The 16096-nt window shown below is 44.3% G+C and overlaps 2 protein-coding genes across 8 annotated transcripts in view; both read right to left on the bottom strand.

Annotated features, from left to right (window-relative positions):
• Positions 1 to 658: 658 nt before the first annotated feature.
• TBR1 (T-box brain transcription factor 1) lies at positions 659 to 10202 on the bottom strand. 3 transcript variants are annotated; one of them, XM_043525585.1, is made up of 7 exons: positions 8859 to 10199; positions 8294 to 8448; positions 7854 to 7975; positions 7212 to 7370; positions 6063 to 6124; positions 2919 to 3036; positions 659 to 2813 (listed from the first exon to the last, which is right to left on the bottom strand). In XM_043525585.1, the coding sequence occupies exons 1-7, from the start codon at positions 9548 to 9550 to the stop codon at positions 2193 to 2195; spliced, it is 1929 nt and encodes a 642-aa protein (XP_043381520.1). In that variant the 5' UTR covers positions 9551 to 10199; the 3' UTR covers positions 659 to 2192. The 3 variants fall into 3 exon arrangements, with proteins under 3 accessions (XP_043381520.1, XP_043381519.1, XP_007056710.1); XM_043525584.1 differs by having other exon boundaries at positions 659 to 3036; positions 8294 to 8427; positions 8859 to 10202; XM_007056648.3 differs by having other exon boundaries at positions 659 to 3036.
• A 4436-nt stretch (positions 10203 to 14638) lies between these two features.
• PSMD14 (proteasome 26S subunit, non-ATPase 14) overlaps positions 14639 to 16096 on the bottom strand; it is a 60158-nt gene continuing 58700 nt past the window's right edge. For all 5 annotated transcript variants that reach the window (XM_043525120.1, XM_043525122.1, XM_007056649.4 and 2 more), the window contains one exon: positions 14639 to 15062. In XM_043525120.1, the coding sequence (XP_043381055.1) occupies positions 14964 to 15062 (99 nt within the window). In that variant the 3' untranslated portion in view covers positions 14639 to 14963. The remainder of the gene's footprint in view (positions 15063 to 16096) is intronic.

Below are 16096 nucleotides of genomic sequence, written 5' to 3'. Positions count from 1 at the left end.
AGGATACGAAGCTACTTAGTCCCCAACTCCCATCGCCACCAGAAAATGGGCAAAGAGAGGGGATGGAAGCCTAACCCAGCACACAATGCAGGCTCAGAAATGCGTCTGGCGTCCTGTTCCAAAGCTCAAGCCAATGCTAACGAACTCAGCCTTTAAAGCGAGTGGCACAGCCTGGGCTCGCATTTCCAATAACCTCATCTCAGGGGACACTGTGTCAAACCATTGCTATAGCCACAGCTTCTGTCCTGTAAGCGCTCAGCCCCTACTCCGCACACAAACGTAAGACAAGGCTGCGTTTCGCAAAATGCTTTTTACGTGTAGAGAATTGTTTAGGTATAAACCTCCCAACTCTGAGGAGACTTCAACCCTCTCTCCCTTTTCCTAGTGCAGACCTCAATACATTGGTCAGGCGACAGGTAAGAAGAAAGCATTCCTCTCCCACTTCCTCTCTGTCCCCCTGGCAAAGCAGAAATGCAAACCTGGAACTACACAACACTATAGGACAGGAAAACAATGGAATGACCGCATGTTTTTAATCTATCACTCGAAACCCATGAAAAGTGAGCTGCCATTAGTATCCACTGGATTTCTTCCCCCAGGCCAGTTAGATAATTTCAACTGCATCTTTGTAAAACGTAAACTGCTTTCAAACACCACGTTAACGTTTTGCCAGGTTTATTTTACTTGTTATACACAGACAATACAAACGGGCAAAAAACAAAACATCTCAATGGAGCTTGCACTTGTATAAATCATTCAGTTCCACACACATAACAGAACAAATATAAAAATCACAACATTAGATTTACAGAGGAGCCAAAATATACACACGTTTATGACCCTGAATTTCTATTAGGAAAAATTTCCCCGTCGGCTGGAATTTTGGCTGACTATTTTGCCTGATGCATATTTCACTTGATATTTTTTTCATATAAAAATGCTTTAATTGTATAGATTTGCTACTCAGAATTCAAAGACTTACTATTCTACTTCCACGGGGGAGAGCTTGGGGGTTATGAATGCTCCTTCTCAAAGTAGTAAGAGACGTAGAGGAGAGATCACTCTTACTCGCAATACTTATGGTATCCCCCAGAAAGTTAGATTCAGTTATCTACTTTATGAAAAAGTCAATTCCAAAACTAAATGCAGTAAAATATACAACTCACAACTCATCTTCACTGGACTACACTATGATTACCAACAATTCAGTCGTCTATATCGTTTGTAGGTTATTCATTACAACGATTTACAGAAATATAAATAAAGGGGGAGAAACTGCAATGAAATTTGGAAACTGTTTGTCAGCATATTTGGCACCTGCACAGGCCAGTAATGGATTTGGCACTTGGAGGGGTGGGAGGAACAAATAGGGCAAAAATAATGTTGCTGTCGAGCTACTCCTCTTCAAGAAAAAAAAATTACAGATGCGGTTACTTCGCTGTTTGAAGGCGTCCCGCTACTTAATCGACTTTCCAACCGGATCGATCGCTATTCTTTTGAGGGGCAAGCACAGATACTCCTCAGCTGTGTCAGTTTAGGGCACAGAGTAATTTATGCCATGCGAGGGATCGCAAGGAAGTGTGAAACCCATTATTCAGTGCTATTTCTATTGGACATTTTGTGTTTCCGGTGGCATTTAGACCAGAGAGTGAACTTTGGGGGTTGGGAGAGGAGAAATCGAGAAAGTTAAACATGATCTAGTTTTGGGACTCCACAATGGGAACAAAAAGGTATAGTCATTCGTTACAATAAATTAAACACTATGTACAGGCGTTTCACAGGCTTTGTTCCACTAAACTTACTAACATCCCCAACTATTCATCCATGGGGAAGGAAGGAAGCGCTGTATGGTTTTAAGAGTCAAACATCCTGCTCATCGATGGGGTTAGGAGAATTAGAGGGAGATTCAACGGCAGGAATTGCTGCTTTCCCATATCAGCGCAGCACCGGGTGCCAAAGAACGTCAAGATCTCCTACAGGGGTTGGAGGGTTTCTTTACACTTCAGAAAGGGAATTAGGGAGCGAGGATTACAGCTAAAACTCTTTCACGGGGGGAATAAAAAGATACAGCTAAAGTTGGGATCAGTGCGCTAACTGCGGAGAAGTTGTTGTGCAAAAGGACTGTTGTATTCACTGGAGATCGTGGCGGCGTGAGCCCGACTACAAAGCGAAGCAAAGGGACGGGGCAGAGTCTAGCTGTGGGAGTAGAAGCCATAGTAGCCGATGTCCTTGGCGCAGTTCTTTTCACAGTCCCTTTGGGTCAGCACTTCGCTCTTGAGGGGAGAGGAGCTCTCCGACACCGGGGTGTCAGAGGGCGAGATCCGCCTCCTCTTGGCCTGCTCGTAAATCCCAGAATCGGTGGAATCGATGGATTTAATGGACGAGGGGGTCTCGATCCAGCTGGAGTCAGACAAGTCTTTGGGCTTGGAGTCCTCAGCGCCCGGCAAGGGGGATCTCTCGGTGACCAGGCTGTCCGCCTCCTCCCCTAGGTAAGGGTTGCTGGTGGCCATCCGGGCAGCGGCTGCGCTGTTGGGCCAGCAGGAGAGCATGGAGCTGGATTTGCCGCAGTACTGTGGGGGGCTGCGCGCCCCCCATCCCGAAGGGTCAGTGTAGTAGCCCAGCGGCCGCCCCGTGCAACCAGCAGCCTGCAGGGGCAGCGCCTTGACCCCGGCCGCTGCATAGGACAGCAGGGTGGCGGCATTGCCAGCAAAGTCAGTGGCCGTGTCGTAAGCGGAGGCCGCGAAATCTAAGCGGTTGTTGGCCGGGGTGACAAACCAGCGCTGCGGAGACGGGGCCCCGGGGTCCTCGGCTTGCTGTGGAGAGAGCAGCCCGTTGGTGTGGGGCACGCTGCGGTCACTGCCTGGTCCCGGGCCAGCGCCAGCGCCGGGGTGGAAGCGGGACTTGGCGTAGTTACTCACGAACTGGTCCTGCAGGAAGGAGCCCGCCATGGCGTAGCGGGCCCCGGGCACGATCTGCGAGCGGGGAGAGTCATTGGGGGAAGGCGTGAGCCGGTCCATGTCGCAGCCTGTGTAGATCCTGCCAAAGAGAAGGGCAGAGTTCTGGGTGTCCTGAGCCAGAGCAGGGTGCAGGCAGGTAGGCACCCTGCATGGATCCCTGGGTCCGCTGGAGCCAACGGGAGTTTTGTCATTGACTTCAGTGGGGCCAGGATTTCACCCAGTGCATACTCCCTGGCAAGAGAGCCCCGTTTCAGAACTGCTCGGTAAGGAGCTGCTGTGACCGGAGCGGAGAGACTTAACAGAAATACCCCGAAAATGCATTACGCAGAACCACAAGAGTTTAGCACAGGTGCAGAAGCGGGGCCATTCAGTGATTTAAAGAAACCAGTTGACCAGATTGACATGACAACCTGAAACAAACCAGGCAGATATCCCTACAGTTCTGGTTCATCTTTACATTGAATACTGGGGAGGCTATTGGAGGCCAGAAATGTTTTTAAAAAATCAGATTATTTTACACACACCACCCGCAAAGTGGATCTAACGTTTTAAATGTTTTTTTTAAAAAAAAAAAAAAAAAGGCGAGCACAAACTGAAAAAGAGTTTGCTCTGTATATATTTAGTAGGGTCGTAATTTAAAAGCTGAAGTTTCTTGTTTTTATTTATTTAAAATCCACAAGTCAGCTAACATCCTATCATCTTTCATGGTACCTTGGGAAATTCTGCATTGTGGAAAATTGACCAAGCCCACAATATGCGCAACAGGTAACCTGGTCCATTTGTAGCAAACAGCGTGAATGGCAGACTGAAAAATTATCTCTGCGGTTTGACACTTACTGTTCAGAGTCACAAACCACCTATCAAGATGTTATTGAATTTAATTTCAGCTAATCTTCAGACACCTACTGAAGGAATTTTAAAAGCAGATGAGCCCAATTTTTTCCAAGATAACCTATATATAAGCCTTCAATCTTGGGCTGCAATTTGTGTTTATAAAACCCTTAATGGATGAATAGTTAGTGTGTGCGTTTCATTCAGGCTAAAACTGTGCTTTAATTAACCCTCCACGCCTCCTGAAATTACTTATCCAGAACACAGTTGGCCCTTAAACAAATGCGATGTGCTAGACAGCATTTAAGCTCTTTTTAAAGAGACATACGTGTGAAGTTTATAATTCAAAAGAAAAGAAAGCAGAGACATTTTGTGGTTGGAGAAGTCCAGAAGGTTTTTCATCGTTAGTCTACCCTATATATATAGAAAAGTCCTATTTAAGTTACACAGACCATGTAGTCTCTGCACTGCACCAATGACCTATTTTATATGCTCAAATACTCGTTAACTTCTCCTTTGCGGCTCTTACCAAAATCACCAGAACCCCTGCATTTTCCCTCTGATCACTTGCTGCACATTCCATTGCATTTTTGGGAAGGGGAGTGAACCAGCTACAATTATATTTTTCAAATAAGAATAAATATGTGTAATATTTAACAGCCAGCTACTTTAAATTTAAGCAGAGTGATCACTCTAGGAGCTTGATCCCAGTTTTAGGCCCTGATTTAGAAAAGCATTTAAGCACGTGCCTAGCTGTAAGTGTGTGCTTAATCCCATTATTTCAATGGGGTTTAACTGATTTGCTGAATAGGGATATATTTACGCAACTGCTTAAAAATTAAGCACATACTTAAGTGTTTTAGTCAATGTGGGGCTTACTTCGTGGCAAATCTCCTACTGACTTCAATGGGATCTGGAAAAGGCTTTATCTGGGGGGCTGTTCCCACTTCCTTAAAACAAATATATGTTTCTCTTACTCAGAAGGAAAAAATAAAAATATTCCCCTTAAACACAGAGCCCAATCCTGGCAGGTGGTCAGCCCACTCTGTTCCAATTGAATAGGAGCTCAGGCAAAATTAGGTGAGCAAAAACCCGTGCGCTTTCCCATTATGTTTGAGTTCCCCACCTCCCACCAGGTCTCTGAGTAGCACTGGGTTGGGGCACTTCTCACTCATTTTCTAGATGATTCCCCCTTCTTGACTCCAATGCTAGAGCACTTTGTTGATTTTATTGCTTTACAGGCACAGCAATAGCAGATGGGTGTGAGATGTCATTAGTCTCATTTTTGTTTGTGCTCTATCTCCACTGTGTTGGGGGTAAAAGGAATCAGAAGTACTCAGAAATAGCACCTTAGCTTGGGTACTCTTTCTACCTATTCCAAACCTTCCTTACAGGGGCCATTGAGCAGTGTACATGGTCTCATTAAGATGTTGGGCTGTTCCACTGAATGCGGGAAAAGGAGCATGGGGCAAACCTCTAAAGTCAAGTTTGAATTCCGTATCACAAACATACCATCGGTCAAAGATTAGACCAGTATGTATGGCCAATGATCTTGGATAAAAGCATAATGAACCCTTTGTATATTTGCCTTCCACGAAGACATTTCCTATTATATATAGATTAGATATACAGGAACGGCAAAAACGCCAAAATGAGAAACAGAAGAAATTTTCTTTAAAACTCTCTGAATAGTGTCCAGGATGATTTAAAGAGTCATTTATATTCAGTAGTTTAACTCCCATTCAAGGGGTCCTTATTTCATAGCCTACATACACAGCTTGAATAAACTGGAACTTGAAAATGGGTACAAAGTCATATGCCAGAAAGAACATCACAACTGCCAAAGTCACACGCAGCCTCAGATGCAGGCAGAGGGGGTGAGAAGAGCATCTGTCCCCAAACTGCACAAGGTTCTATTGAGTGTGCTAGCCAGCCTCTTCCAGCTATCTCTTCGGCACAGAAGATTTGCCTCTTACTAACCCAGGCGTACAAATTAATGCGGAAACCAAGAGTTTTCCATGAAAAATAAGGGAGACAATTGAATTTCATTTCTATTCAGTCACCCGAAACCCAGTCCCGAGTTTAGGAGCCTGCATTTGCTTTCTCTTCTCTGGGAGAACTTTTTTTTTAAAAAAAGCTCAATACTGAATATTTCAATGTTTAAATAATTAGAGAGATTTTTAATACAACCCCAAATACTAAACCAAATAGAGTCTCTACCGGCCTATGTGGGCGCATCCGATAAAATGGATAATAAAAATACAATTTACTTACGTATCATAATTGTCTCGAAAACCTTTTGCAAAAGGGTTGTGATCTATTTTCAACTGTGTAATCTGGGAAGGAAAATAGAGGATCAATGAGTATTTTCTCGTACCTATACATAATGAAAGCATGACAACGGACAGGAGACGCATTGTTAAAGCACGGCTGTTCGATCTTTTTTTCATTAGTTGCTCAAATTGCCGCTATTCAAAATATAAAAACTAAGCTTAGCGTATTTATAAAGGTTTTAATTAGGGGAAAATTGTTGGGTCTTGCAATTACTGATAAAAATGTGAAATAATTTTGACAGTCTATTCTGAAAAGTAATTATTCACAATTAAAGTTAAAATTTAGGATAAGAAATGAATATTTCAAGTGTTTTTATATAACATTTTAAGAGATTATTGTATCTATGCTTGGTTTAGCAATCGAAAACGGAATACACCGAGTTTTATTTTAATGCATGCCATTTAAAAGTGAGAGCAAAAAATATCTGCCTCTACATTAACAGGATTTTATTCTGATTAAAATGTACCATCACCCCCAACACAGTCAGCAGCATCAATGGCTCTTTGCAGACTTGCTTAAAAATCACCTCAGATTAAATGTGTGTTTTTCAATGGGAACATAACAGCTATTGACCAATATTATACTCTAGTTTTAATATAATAAATGCCAATCGGGTTTCCGCTTGGCCTCCTAAGAAGATGTTCATTGTGGAAGCTGATGGTTATTGCGCCCCTATGAAATATTCACTCTGTAGACCCCACGCCAGACTTGTGTGTGCTCGTGAGACTAACCAGGGCAAATGCAAAGAAACAGAAATCTGATCCACACATTTGCTCGTGTTGCGGATTTGGGGCTCACAATTCGTGACGATTTTAGCAAAAAGGTATAGAATTGCAACGTCAAATATATACATCTAGGTCCAGCCCGCCCGGATGCTGCCGGGCGGGGGAATACAACGGTGCCGGCTGGATGCAATCACCCCTTCGCCGCAGACACGCGCGCGCCAGCACTCTGCGCGGCGTGTATCCGCTTCTCTCTCCCCGGGCACCTACACGGAGCCCCACGAGCCGGCCTCGGAAGCTCTAAAGCGCTGCTGGCCGGTTGAGGGTGAGGATGGCCGCGCGGGAAATACAGCGCCAAGCTCTTTACATCGGTGTTCTGATAGGCGGTGACGGCTATGAACTGAGTCTCCGGGAAAGTGAACGTCTGCACTCTGCCCGGCTGGTTAGTATCCTCCGTCCCGTCTTCGTTCACCTCCACCACATGCAGACGGGGCTGGTACTTGTGTAAGGACTGCAAGACCACCATCTGTCAGGCAGAGAAAAGGGAGGGGGACAAAGGGGCAGAAACGCTAAATTGGAGCGAGGAGAGGGAGAAAAAGACGGATATTTGCTGGTATCAAAGCGCTTGAATAAAAAGCCGTGGCCGAGCTGTCAAGAGAGGATTATACTCAACAAAGGAGAAATGCACCCCTAAGACACCACCTAGTCATCGCTCCCTTTTAGCAGGATAGCTACAGATTCACTCCACTTCAGAATGCTCCCCCCCCCCCCCCCCCCCCCCCCAATACATAACCCAACTCTGATCAGGGTCTGGGTTTTGTTGCTGGGTTGTGCAGGATTATTTTTTTCCCTCTTTCTCGGAAGTCCTGTACAATTCCAACTCGTTAGGAACAGAAACTAACACGTTTTACCCTAGCAGTATGATTTATTTAAGAAAACAGGGATCTGATCTGAATTTTCAGGATTTTATTGGAAGCAACAAATAAGAGCGTGTGTGAGGTTCACTGACCTGCCCGTTGTTGTTTGATGCTCCTTTATTGTTTGTAAGTTTTAATTTCCCAAAAGAGATTTCCTGACGCATCCAGTGGGCTCCTGTGTTGGGGGAATCGGGGTGCATGTACACTCGGTTTCCTAAAGAAACAAATAAACACACCACGATTCTTACACACGCACCCTTCTTGCAACTGTAGCAGCACACACAGGGGTCCTGTGAATCGCATTAAACTTAGCAGCGCGTTACCGGCGATGCTTCCTTCGTTTTAACCGGGGAGGATTAAAATAGCATTTTCTGAACACCCTTCACTCCCCCTCCCTCTTTTTATTTTTTTTTTTAAAAGCATCATTGGCCCATTCTCGTTTAAGAAGCCGCCTGAGCCAGTCCACAAAGGCTTTAATTAACTACTCTCACCTAAATATGTGTCGGGAAAAGTGTTAATTGGAAGAACTTGCCTTGTACATTGGTGTCCGCCTTGCCGCAAGGAACCCATTTGCCTCCTTGAAATCTCCAATGGTTGGGATCGGCCAGAATTACATCCACAAAAATATTGTAATGAGCCGTGGGATCGAGACCAGAAATATTAAAACTTAGAAAAGGAAACATGCGCCTGTTAAAAGAAAACACACACACACAAAACCAACCAGTTTCGTGATAAATAACAACGGGGGGACCTTAAAGGGCTGTATGAAGAGGGGATGAGTACAAAAGGAGGAGGGAGCCGCATTGGGGGCCCTCTCCGGAGGGACTGCTGGCCAGGTAGGGACCTGCACCCTATCTCTAGACACCTTGTACGAGCACATCACGAGCCACCCTAGCAGCTGCCACCCAGGCGCCCCCTGTGACCTACCCGTCCAGCTCCCCATTTTCACGCTGGACTTTGCGGGTTGCATTGTCAGTCACCCCGAACACTAAGCGCAGATCGCCCCCCTCAAAAGCTTCCGTAAGGAAGAGTTTGGAGTCCCAACCCCACCACCTAATGTCCAGTCGCTCCGGACAGCAGCCGCAAGTGCCGCTTACCTCCCTTGTTTGGTGATGATCATCTCTGTCTGGTGCCGGTGAAATTTCAGCCAGAGTGGCCTGTTGCACAGGTAGACCTGAGCTTTGCCGGGCACCAGCCCCGGCTGGGTGGAGGAGAACTGGTAGAAAGGCGCCCCTTGGTAGGAATGGCCGTACTGCTGGGGATAAGGGTAGCCCGCCGTTGGGTAACCTTGGGGAGAAGAGTTGGACAGGAGGCTGTTGTAAGCTCCATTGGTGATCACAGGATGGTGAGCCATGTAGCGGCTTGGACTGGCGATGGAAAAGGCTGGGTGCGCGGGTCCATGCTGGCTGGGGTAAGGGAACATGGCACTAGGAGCAGCGGCAGCGGACTGGGGTTGGCTTGACTGAGAGAGCAGATAGCGATCTGCAGCAGATCCATCGAAACTGTGACGAAGCTCCGAGACCCCGTCCAAGACGGGAGAGAGTTTATTTCTCTGGACGTCCCCTGGTGTGTCCTTGGAGTCAGGAAAATTGTCTGTATCTGACTGATTCGTCATCCCCCTGGTAATTTTTTTCAGAGGTGAACTTCTCTCCAGGTTGTCAGCGGTCGAGATAATGGGATGATCATGCAAGGCAAGCTCAGATCCGCCTGCATGTGGGTAACTGCTGCTCACATTGAGAAATTTCTTGGAGAGCATGACAGAGGGAGAAAGACAATGCTCCAGCTGCATAGCTCAAGCACCGATATACTCACCCTTCAGTCTCGGGTTCTACAGGGCTCCTCTTAACATCAACTAGACATCCTGGGACCCTCACGAGGCAGAAAGCACTTCTCCCACCAAATGCTTCCCCAACGTTTGATTTACTTTTTTTTTTCCCTGGGAGAAGAGATTGGCCAATTGACACTATGCAGCAATAAGGAAAGACTCACTTTTGATCTTGCTTGCTTGTGGAGCGGATGAAACGGCTCCTGCCATTGGTTAACCGCTGACAGTAATTTAATTAGATAGACATTAATTAGGATAATCACCTGGCTCCTGGTCGCGACGATCATGGCAAATTGAAGGAGATGATTTTATTGTGGGATACAAGGGGGGGAGGGGGAATGCTGTGTTTGCTATGAGTGCTCATTACCGTGTGACCTTTCGAGCTTTGTGACTACGGATAGAAAGAAAAAAAAAAATCAAAGACCTGCGGATTTCCTAATTTCCCCCCTTTTTGTGAAGAAGGAAAGAGATAAGATGCTGGAGACTTTTGGGTTCAGAATGAGCCCAGGTGTCAGCATTCACTCTGAATGTAACGACTTCAATGTGCAGAGCATACAAACCACATGCTGGAGGCCTTATCTCCCCTTAGAAGTTCCAGAATTTGGCTTTCCCGTCTACGATGAAGTGCACAATAACGGGACGCCATCCTTTATAAGATATACCCCCCCCCCATCCTCTCAGTGTAACTCCCTCCCCCCAAAGGTAACTGCGGCGTTGGAAAAATAAAACACCCATAAAACTCCGTGCAGGCAGCATAGGTACACAGGAACAATGTATCATCTCTTTTACCTTTTGAAATAATTATAAGCTGTACAGCTGAAGTGCCCTAATGTATTTGCAGTCATGTTTACTGAGTCTTCAGTAAATAAATATTTGATCTGTGTGCTGTAATGCGGGAGATTATCAGAAAAGCATGGCACAAGGCATCCATCTCTCCATCTCGCTCCAGCTTCCCTTCCACTTGACGTGTGTTTTCTTTCAGTGACTGAATCACACAGGCAGGGCTAGGAGGGAGATATCTTTTGTAATAGATTTGTCAGAAGCAGTTAGCTCGATTCATAGAAATAAATTTAAGTGTTGCTAGAGCTCCTGTCAGAGAAAAGATTTAGGGCGTGGGGGAGGGGAGATCCCAAATAACGATTTCATTAAACTAGGGAAGAGCTAGACACCCACGTTGGCAGGCGCGATTTTCACAGTGTAACAGGCCCAAGTCACCCCACCTGTTAGGCGGGGAGTGCTGAAGGTTCCGTGGATAATCCAGGTGGAACAGCGTGCGCGGGGCATCCTCTCCTGTGTTCCCGGGCATCAGGGAGGCGGGGGCTTTTCCCATTGCCCTGAGCTCGCGACCTGCGTGGGGCAGGAGAGCTTAAAGCCACTTCCATCCTCCGGCTGCACAGCGGGTCTCTCCTACCGGTTGGCGCTGTGGGGGACTCACAAGCAGAGGCAAGGGGCAGGGAGGGAATGAGGGGGGTTGTTGGACGGGATCAGCTCAGCAAGCCCAAGTGTTTGCAGCTCAGGGAGGTGCCTGCTGCAGGCCTAGCAGCAATGCATGGGCGAGGGGCCTGGGCTGGCCCCCATCACGCCCCCCCCCCACTGAAGGTAACAGGCTCTGCTCTGTCTGGAACCACAGAGCATTCCCAGGCCCAGCCCCTCACAGCTGGGCAGGGACAAGACCAGGCCATTTCTAAGATTGAGGAACAAGCTTCTTCCTCCAGGGAGAGAGGGCAGGATGACCAGATAGCAAGTGTGAAAGATCAGGATACTTTTTTTGGAGGTAGGGGGTATAGTTGCATATATAAGACAAAGCCAAAGATATTCTGCTAATATCAGGGTGATCCCAATAACTTTGGGACAACTGGTCACCCTAGGAGCAGGACAAGCAGGAGCAAAGACTCCTTTTTTCCTCAGGCGCCAATGCAACAAGCTCTGGTCTTCTGGGTAGGTAGGCTGAGCCAGTGCCACTGTATGCTCCCTCTCTGCCTTCTGGCTGTTGCTGCTCCTGGAGGTTCAGAGGCCTCAGTTCCACCTGCAGGGGAGAGTTTGTGAGGTGACAAGCTGTGGCCGTGCCTGTAAGTTGCTCATAGCAGAATCCTCCCCCATTGACACATGCTTTCATGTCTCCTTTGGGCTGGTGGTCTGTGCCTTGTTACTTCACATCCACGAATAACTGTGTTACACTTAATCTGACTCCTGTCCACCTGCACAACTTCTAGCTCAAGGTAACCTGGCCACTAAGCTTGACATAGCTATTGGGAGCTCAAGCTGGTGATGTAGTGAGCACTTGGTTTCTCAGTTGACACCAGGATTCTGAGTGTGGTTTTCCATGGAGTGGTATTTCAGACTAGATTGCTCCATGATGCAAACCTGCATTGCTTTCATCCATCTGAAACTGGGCTGAATTTTCATACAAAGGAATTAAATTTAGATGGAGACTGGAACCAAGAGGGCCTTCTTGGAATCTTTTTGTTTTAACATGTCTGCTTCAGATACCATAGCGACAGGGCATCCTCTTCACCTTTGTTCCATTAGACAAAGCGTTGGGAAATAGTTTTTGCACCTGGACCAGAAGAAAGTGGTACATTTAACCAGAAAAACAACTTGGTCTCAATTCCTTCCTCAGGATCTTTCTGAATACCAATTTATAAAATTTTTGAAGTAGCAAATCTTTTTTTACTTTATAAAGTGCCAAGTGAATCTTTAAATCAAGACTGGATGTTTTTCTGAAATATGCTATAGGAATTATTTGGTGGAAGTTCTATACTTGTGGAGGAGGTCAGATTAGATGATCCCAGTGGTCCTTTCTGGCTTTGGACTCTATGAATCTAACTATTATTCCCTTTAAAAGGAGACTTAAATCATATTTTCATCTGAAAGTACACAAAATATTATTACAATTAATCCTTAATATATTAGAATGGAGAAGTGACAGTTTGTTTTCTCTGTGCATTGAATGGTTTTGTTTATAATCACCATCAGCATCTTGCATTTTGTCTCATATACTAGCATGATAACACAGGCCATGTGATTTCTGTTTTCCAGGCCTTGCTCTGTTGGGGAAGCCCATTGCCAGCTCTTTCCCCAGGCTCCACAATAGTGTATTTAGCAGTAACATCAGAAACAAAGCTGAAATTAGGGGCACGAGGCAAGCTTAGGCAGTGAAAGACCGGAAAAGAATGAGACTGAAAATTTAGGTCTGTTGCCATCAGGCCCACCAAAAGGACTCTTCTAAACAGATGGGATCCAGAAAATAACTGTTTAAAATAATTTTTAAAAAATTCAATACCCACTATTTTAAAAAGTGCTTTATTAAATTGATATTTTATCAATTTGAAAAAAAAATCAAGTTGATAATATTTCTCCAAACTTTCCAAAATCTGAACTAAAACCTATATTAATACACAAACCATAAAATTTTAGGAAACTTGGGGGAGGAGGGGCAGGGGCAAGGGGCAAGTAGTTAGCTACAATGGGTGTTTTTTTTTTCCTAAGGAAAAAATATACAATGAAGGTCATCATGTATCAAGACTCTTTAATGCTACAGAAATGGAGCCAATAGCTACATTACTTGGTAGACAGATGAAACACATTACTGAATGCTTCATTTGCAATTTTTGGTTCCATAACTTGAGTACAAGATTGTGAGCAGGGGCATTTGAGGTAGCCTATTGTGCACTAGTTTATGGTTAGTTGTTTTAATAAAACCATGTTTTAGAATGGAAACTATCATACTTTAAGGAAATGCTTCTAGTGAAGTCTTTCATGAATGCTAGTCATACACACTACTGCATTACCCATATTCTGTTGATTTAGTGCATGCCATACATCCTCATTTTCAGCAAAATACAGATATAATTCTGTGAGAAGCAGTATTTCATGCCAAGCAGCTGTAGTTTCTGGTGCTTATTTGTTTCACTAGCACCATGCGCTCCAGGGTGAAATTGATTGTGTGGTTGGAAGATCAGGAGATGGGGTAAAACTAGAGACACAGGGAAGGGTTGTATTATTTAGCACATTAAAAGCTAATTTATGCAGCAAGATACATCATTTTACATGGCAACTGCCCTTAATTTTGTTGCAAACTGGGAATCATGCAAAAACGTTTTTTTTTTTTTTTTAAATTGTTAACATGCATAGTTCCTAAACTGGGATAATCGGAAGATATGCACTGGCAGGTGCTGACGAACTGTCTTAGAGGAAGTGTTTGTGTGTGTTGGGGAGTGGGTGTTGCAGAAGGCATCAAACTATCCATCCAGCTCAGCTCTTAATGAAGCTGTGCTCCACTGGGGCTTCAGAGGCCCAGATGGTAACTGCTTAGAAACCTTCCCCTGCCCTTTCCAAGATAGTACTTTGGTACCTTCTGGCCCTTATGTCATCGCATGCACCAGCTCCCCCAAACAGCAACACAGTCCCTTTCCTGTGGAGCTCCTAAAATGCAGGGCAAAGTAAGGAACTAGAAAATGCCTTTTGGGGGTTGTAAAAGGAAAATTGTAGAGTCAAGCTGCATTATACTCAAGAAGCTGGTTACAGAGCAGGCTGCTATGGTATAAGCACAGGGTACAGCAGACATGCTTCTTCCTCATCATGTCTGTTTCCCTTCAGCTATCCTCATCTCCATTGAGAGACATACCCTCCCAACTTCATGTGGGCTTTACAACCTCTTCAAAAATTTATTCTTAGGTCAATTGCTATCATAGAATATCAGCTATCCAGGAAAGAACCTGCTTGAGTTAGGGCGGTTGGAGATGTGCTGAGCATCAGTGTATCAACATATGTCATTTTCATAAGCATTTGCATTGGATGGAGTTGTCTTGCATTATAAAAAAAAATTGTATGGCAATGTTCTTTTGTACTCATCACTATTTATGAAAAAAGTATGTTTTCTAGGATACCTCATGATTAATGGAAGTCATATTTCATTTGTGAAGTTTTGCTAGCTCATCGATGTTTCACTTAATGTGCACTAAAAATGCAAAGGAAACCAGATTTATCTGCATGAGTTTTCTACAATGTTGTCCATTCCGTATATTGACAAAAAACCTTAAACACACGAGATAGACTGTAAATGTATTTTTATTATGTAGCAACAATCAAAATATATATGTACTACTGATTTCCCCCCAAATATTAAATGAAAACTTAATACAATTTGCCCACTCTGTGTTCTTGAACTGCTTTGGAATCTGCAAAGACCCTGACATAAAGAAACAGAAGTAATTGCACAACAGAGACTGAAAGGTGTTATAGTGCTGCTCTTAGACTGCAAATGATGCCAGATGTCTTCCATTTAACCAAATATACTTTCAGCAGTCTCTGGTTTCCAAGTGTTAGAAACAATAGAAGAATATACACAGAAAGCACCACATTAACAGTAAATTCATTATTTAAATACAACTGTATCCAACATAGCTGCTAAACACTGGACAATATTTGAGGTCATCAGCACATCCACGTGTTCTTCTAAATGACGTTTGGGGTCCTGAAAAATAAATATTAAAGTTGGCTATTAGAGGAATCACTAAAAAATGAACACTTCAGAGATGACAGATTTCAACTATTTGAGAACACAGTGAATTAATAGACACTGACAGCCTATTAAAGCCCCCAAATTTTCCTTCCTTCAAGATACTGCATGTAACTTTGATTCTAAATTTCTAAGACCCTGTAGCTCTTCATATTATTCATAGATGTTATATGTAGGTTAATAAGCAAATCGGTCTCTTCAAATTCTTGATGGATACAGTGACAGCAAATGTTTTTATGCAGTTCCACACATAGGGTGAAATCCGGGCTCCAATGAAGTCAATGACAAAACTCCTCCCTGACTTCAATGGGGCCAGGATTTCACTCACAGTATCGTAGTTGCCTCAGATTTTAGAAGCTAGGTCAATAAAAACTATACTGTAGTCAAACACTACTTTAGAACTAAACCACGAAACCTATACATTGGAGAGAGAGCGAGCGAGAGCAAGCGCGCGCGCGCATGTTCTGGCGGCATGCAGCAGAGTTCAGGGCAGGGCATCTAAACCTGGTAGAAATGGGGGTGTCATGTACACCCTCCCTCCCCCCACGTTACCTTTGATTATTATTCTGTAAACTCAGCTACAGCCAAACAGAATGTGCTAGGAATGCAATTTTAGTCATGGCTTTAACCTTGTTTTTGCAAGGTTACGACAGACCTTCAAATTTATTTTTGTGGTTATCCTCATTCCCCATATTAAAAAGAAAAACCTGAGGGAAGTCTGTAAAAGTTGAGAGTAGGACAACTTCTTTTGAAGCTATTTTAGCCTATTACTTATATAGACATTTATATCACTCAAATACCCATTTTTGAAACTATTTTTGTGGAAGTGAGATTCATACTATTTAAAATGAAAAAGGGGGTGTTTTGTCATAGACTTCAACAAGGCCAGGATTCCACCTTAGCAATACAAACGTGGTGCTCTGTATTTTCAAAGCTGTATATAATCTTGGGTCCCCAAACCTGTAAAGATTTATACACATGCTTAACTT

The sequence above is a fragment of the Chelonia mydas genome, chromosome 11, assembly GCF_015237465.2.
Source record: "Chelonia mydas isolate rCheMyd1 chromosome 11, rCheMyd1.pri.v2, whole genome shotgun sequence".
NCBI classification, from domain to species: domain Eukaryota; kingdom Metazoa; phylum Chordata; order Testudines; family Cheloniidae; genus Chelonia; species Chelonia mydas.
The sequence above is the reverse complement of the archived record's forward strand: the minus strand, read 5'-3'. Positions and strand labels throughout refer to the sequence as shown.

Coding starts and splice junctions, on each gene's coding strand:
- TBR1 (XM_007056648.3), bottom strand. CDS start 9,550: ATGCAGCTGGAGCATTGTCTTTCTCCCTCTGTCATGCTCTCCAAGAAA. Junction 8,449..8,858: donor ATCATCACCAAACAAGGGAG/GTAAGCGGCACT, acceptor TTCTTTTAACAG/GCGCATGTTTCCTTTTCTAA. Junction 6,125..7,211: donor CCGCCTATCAGAACACCGAT/GTAAAGAGCTTG, acceptor TTTCCTTCCCAG/ATTACACAGTTGAAAATAGA.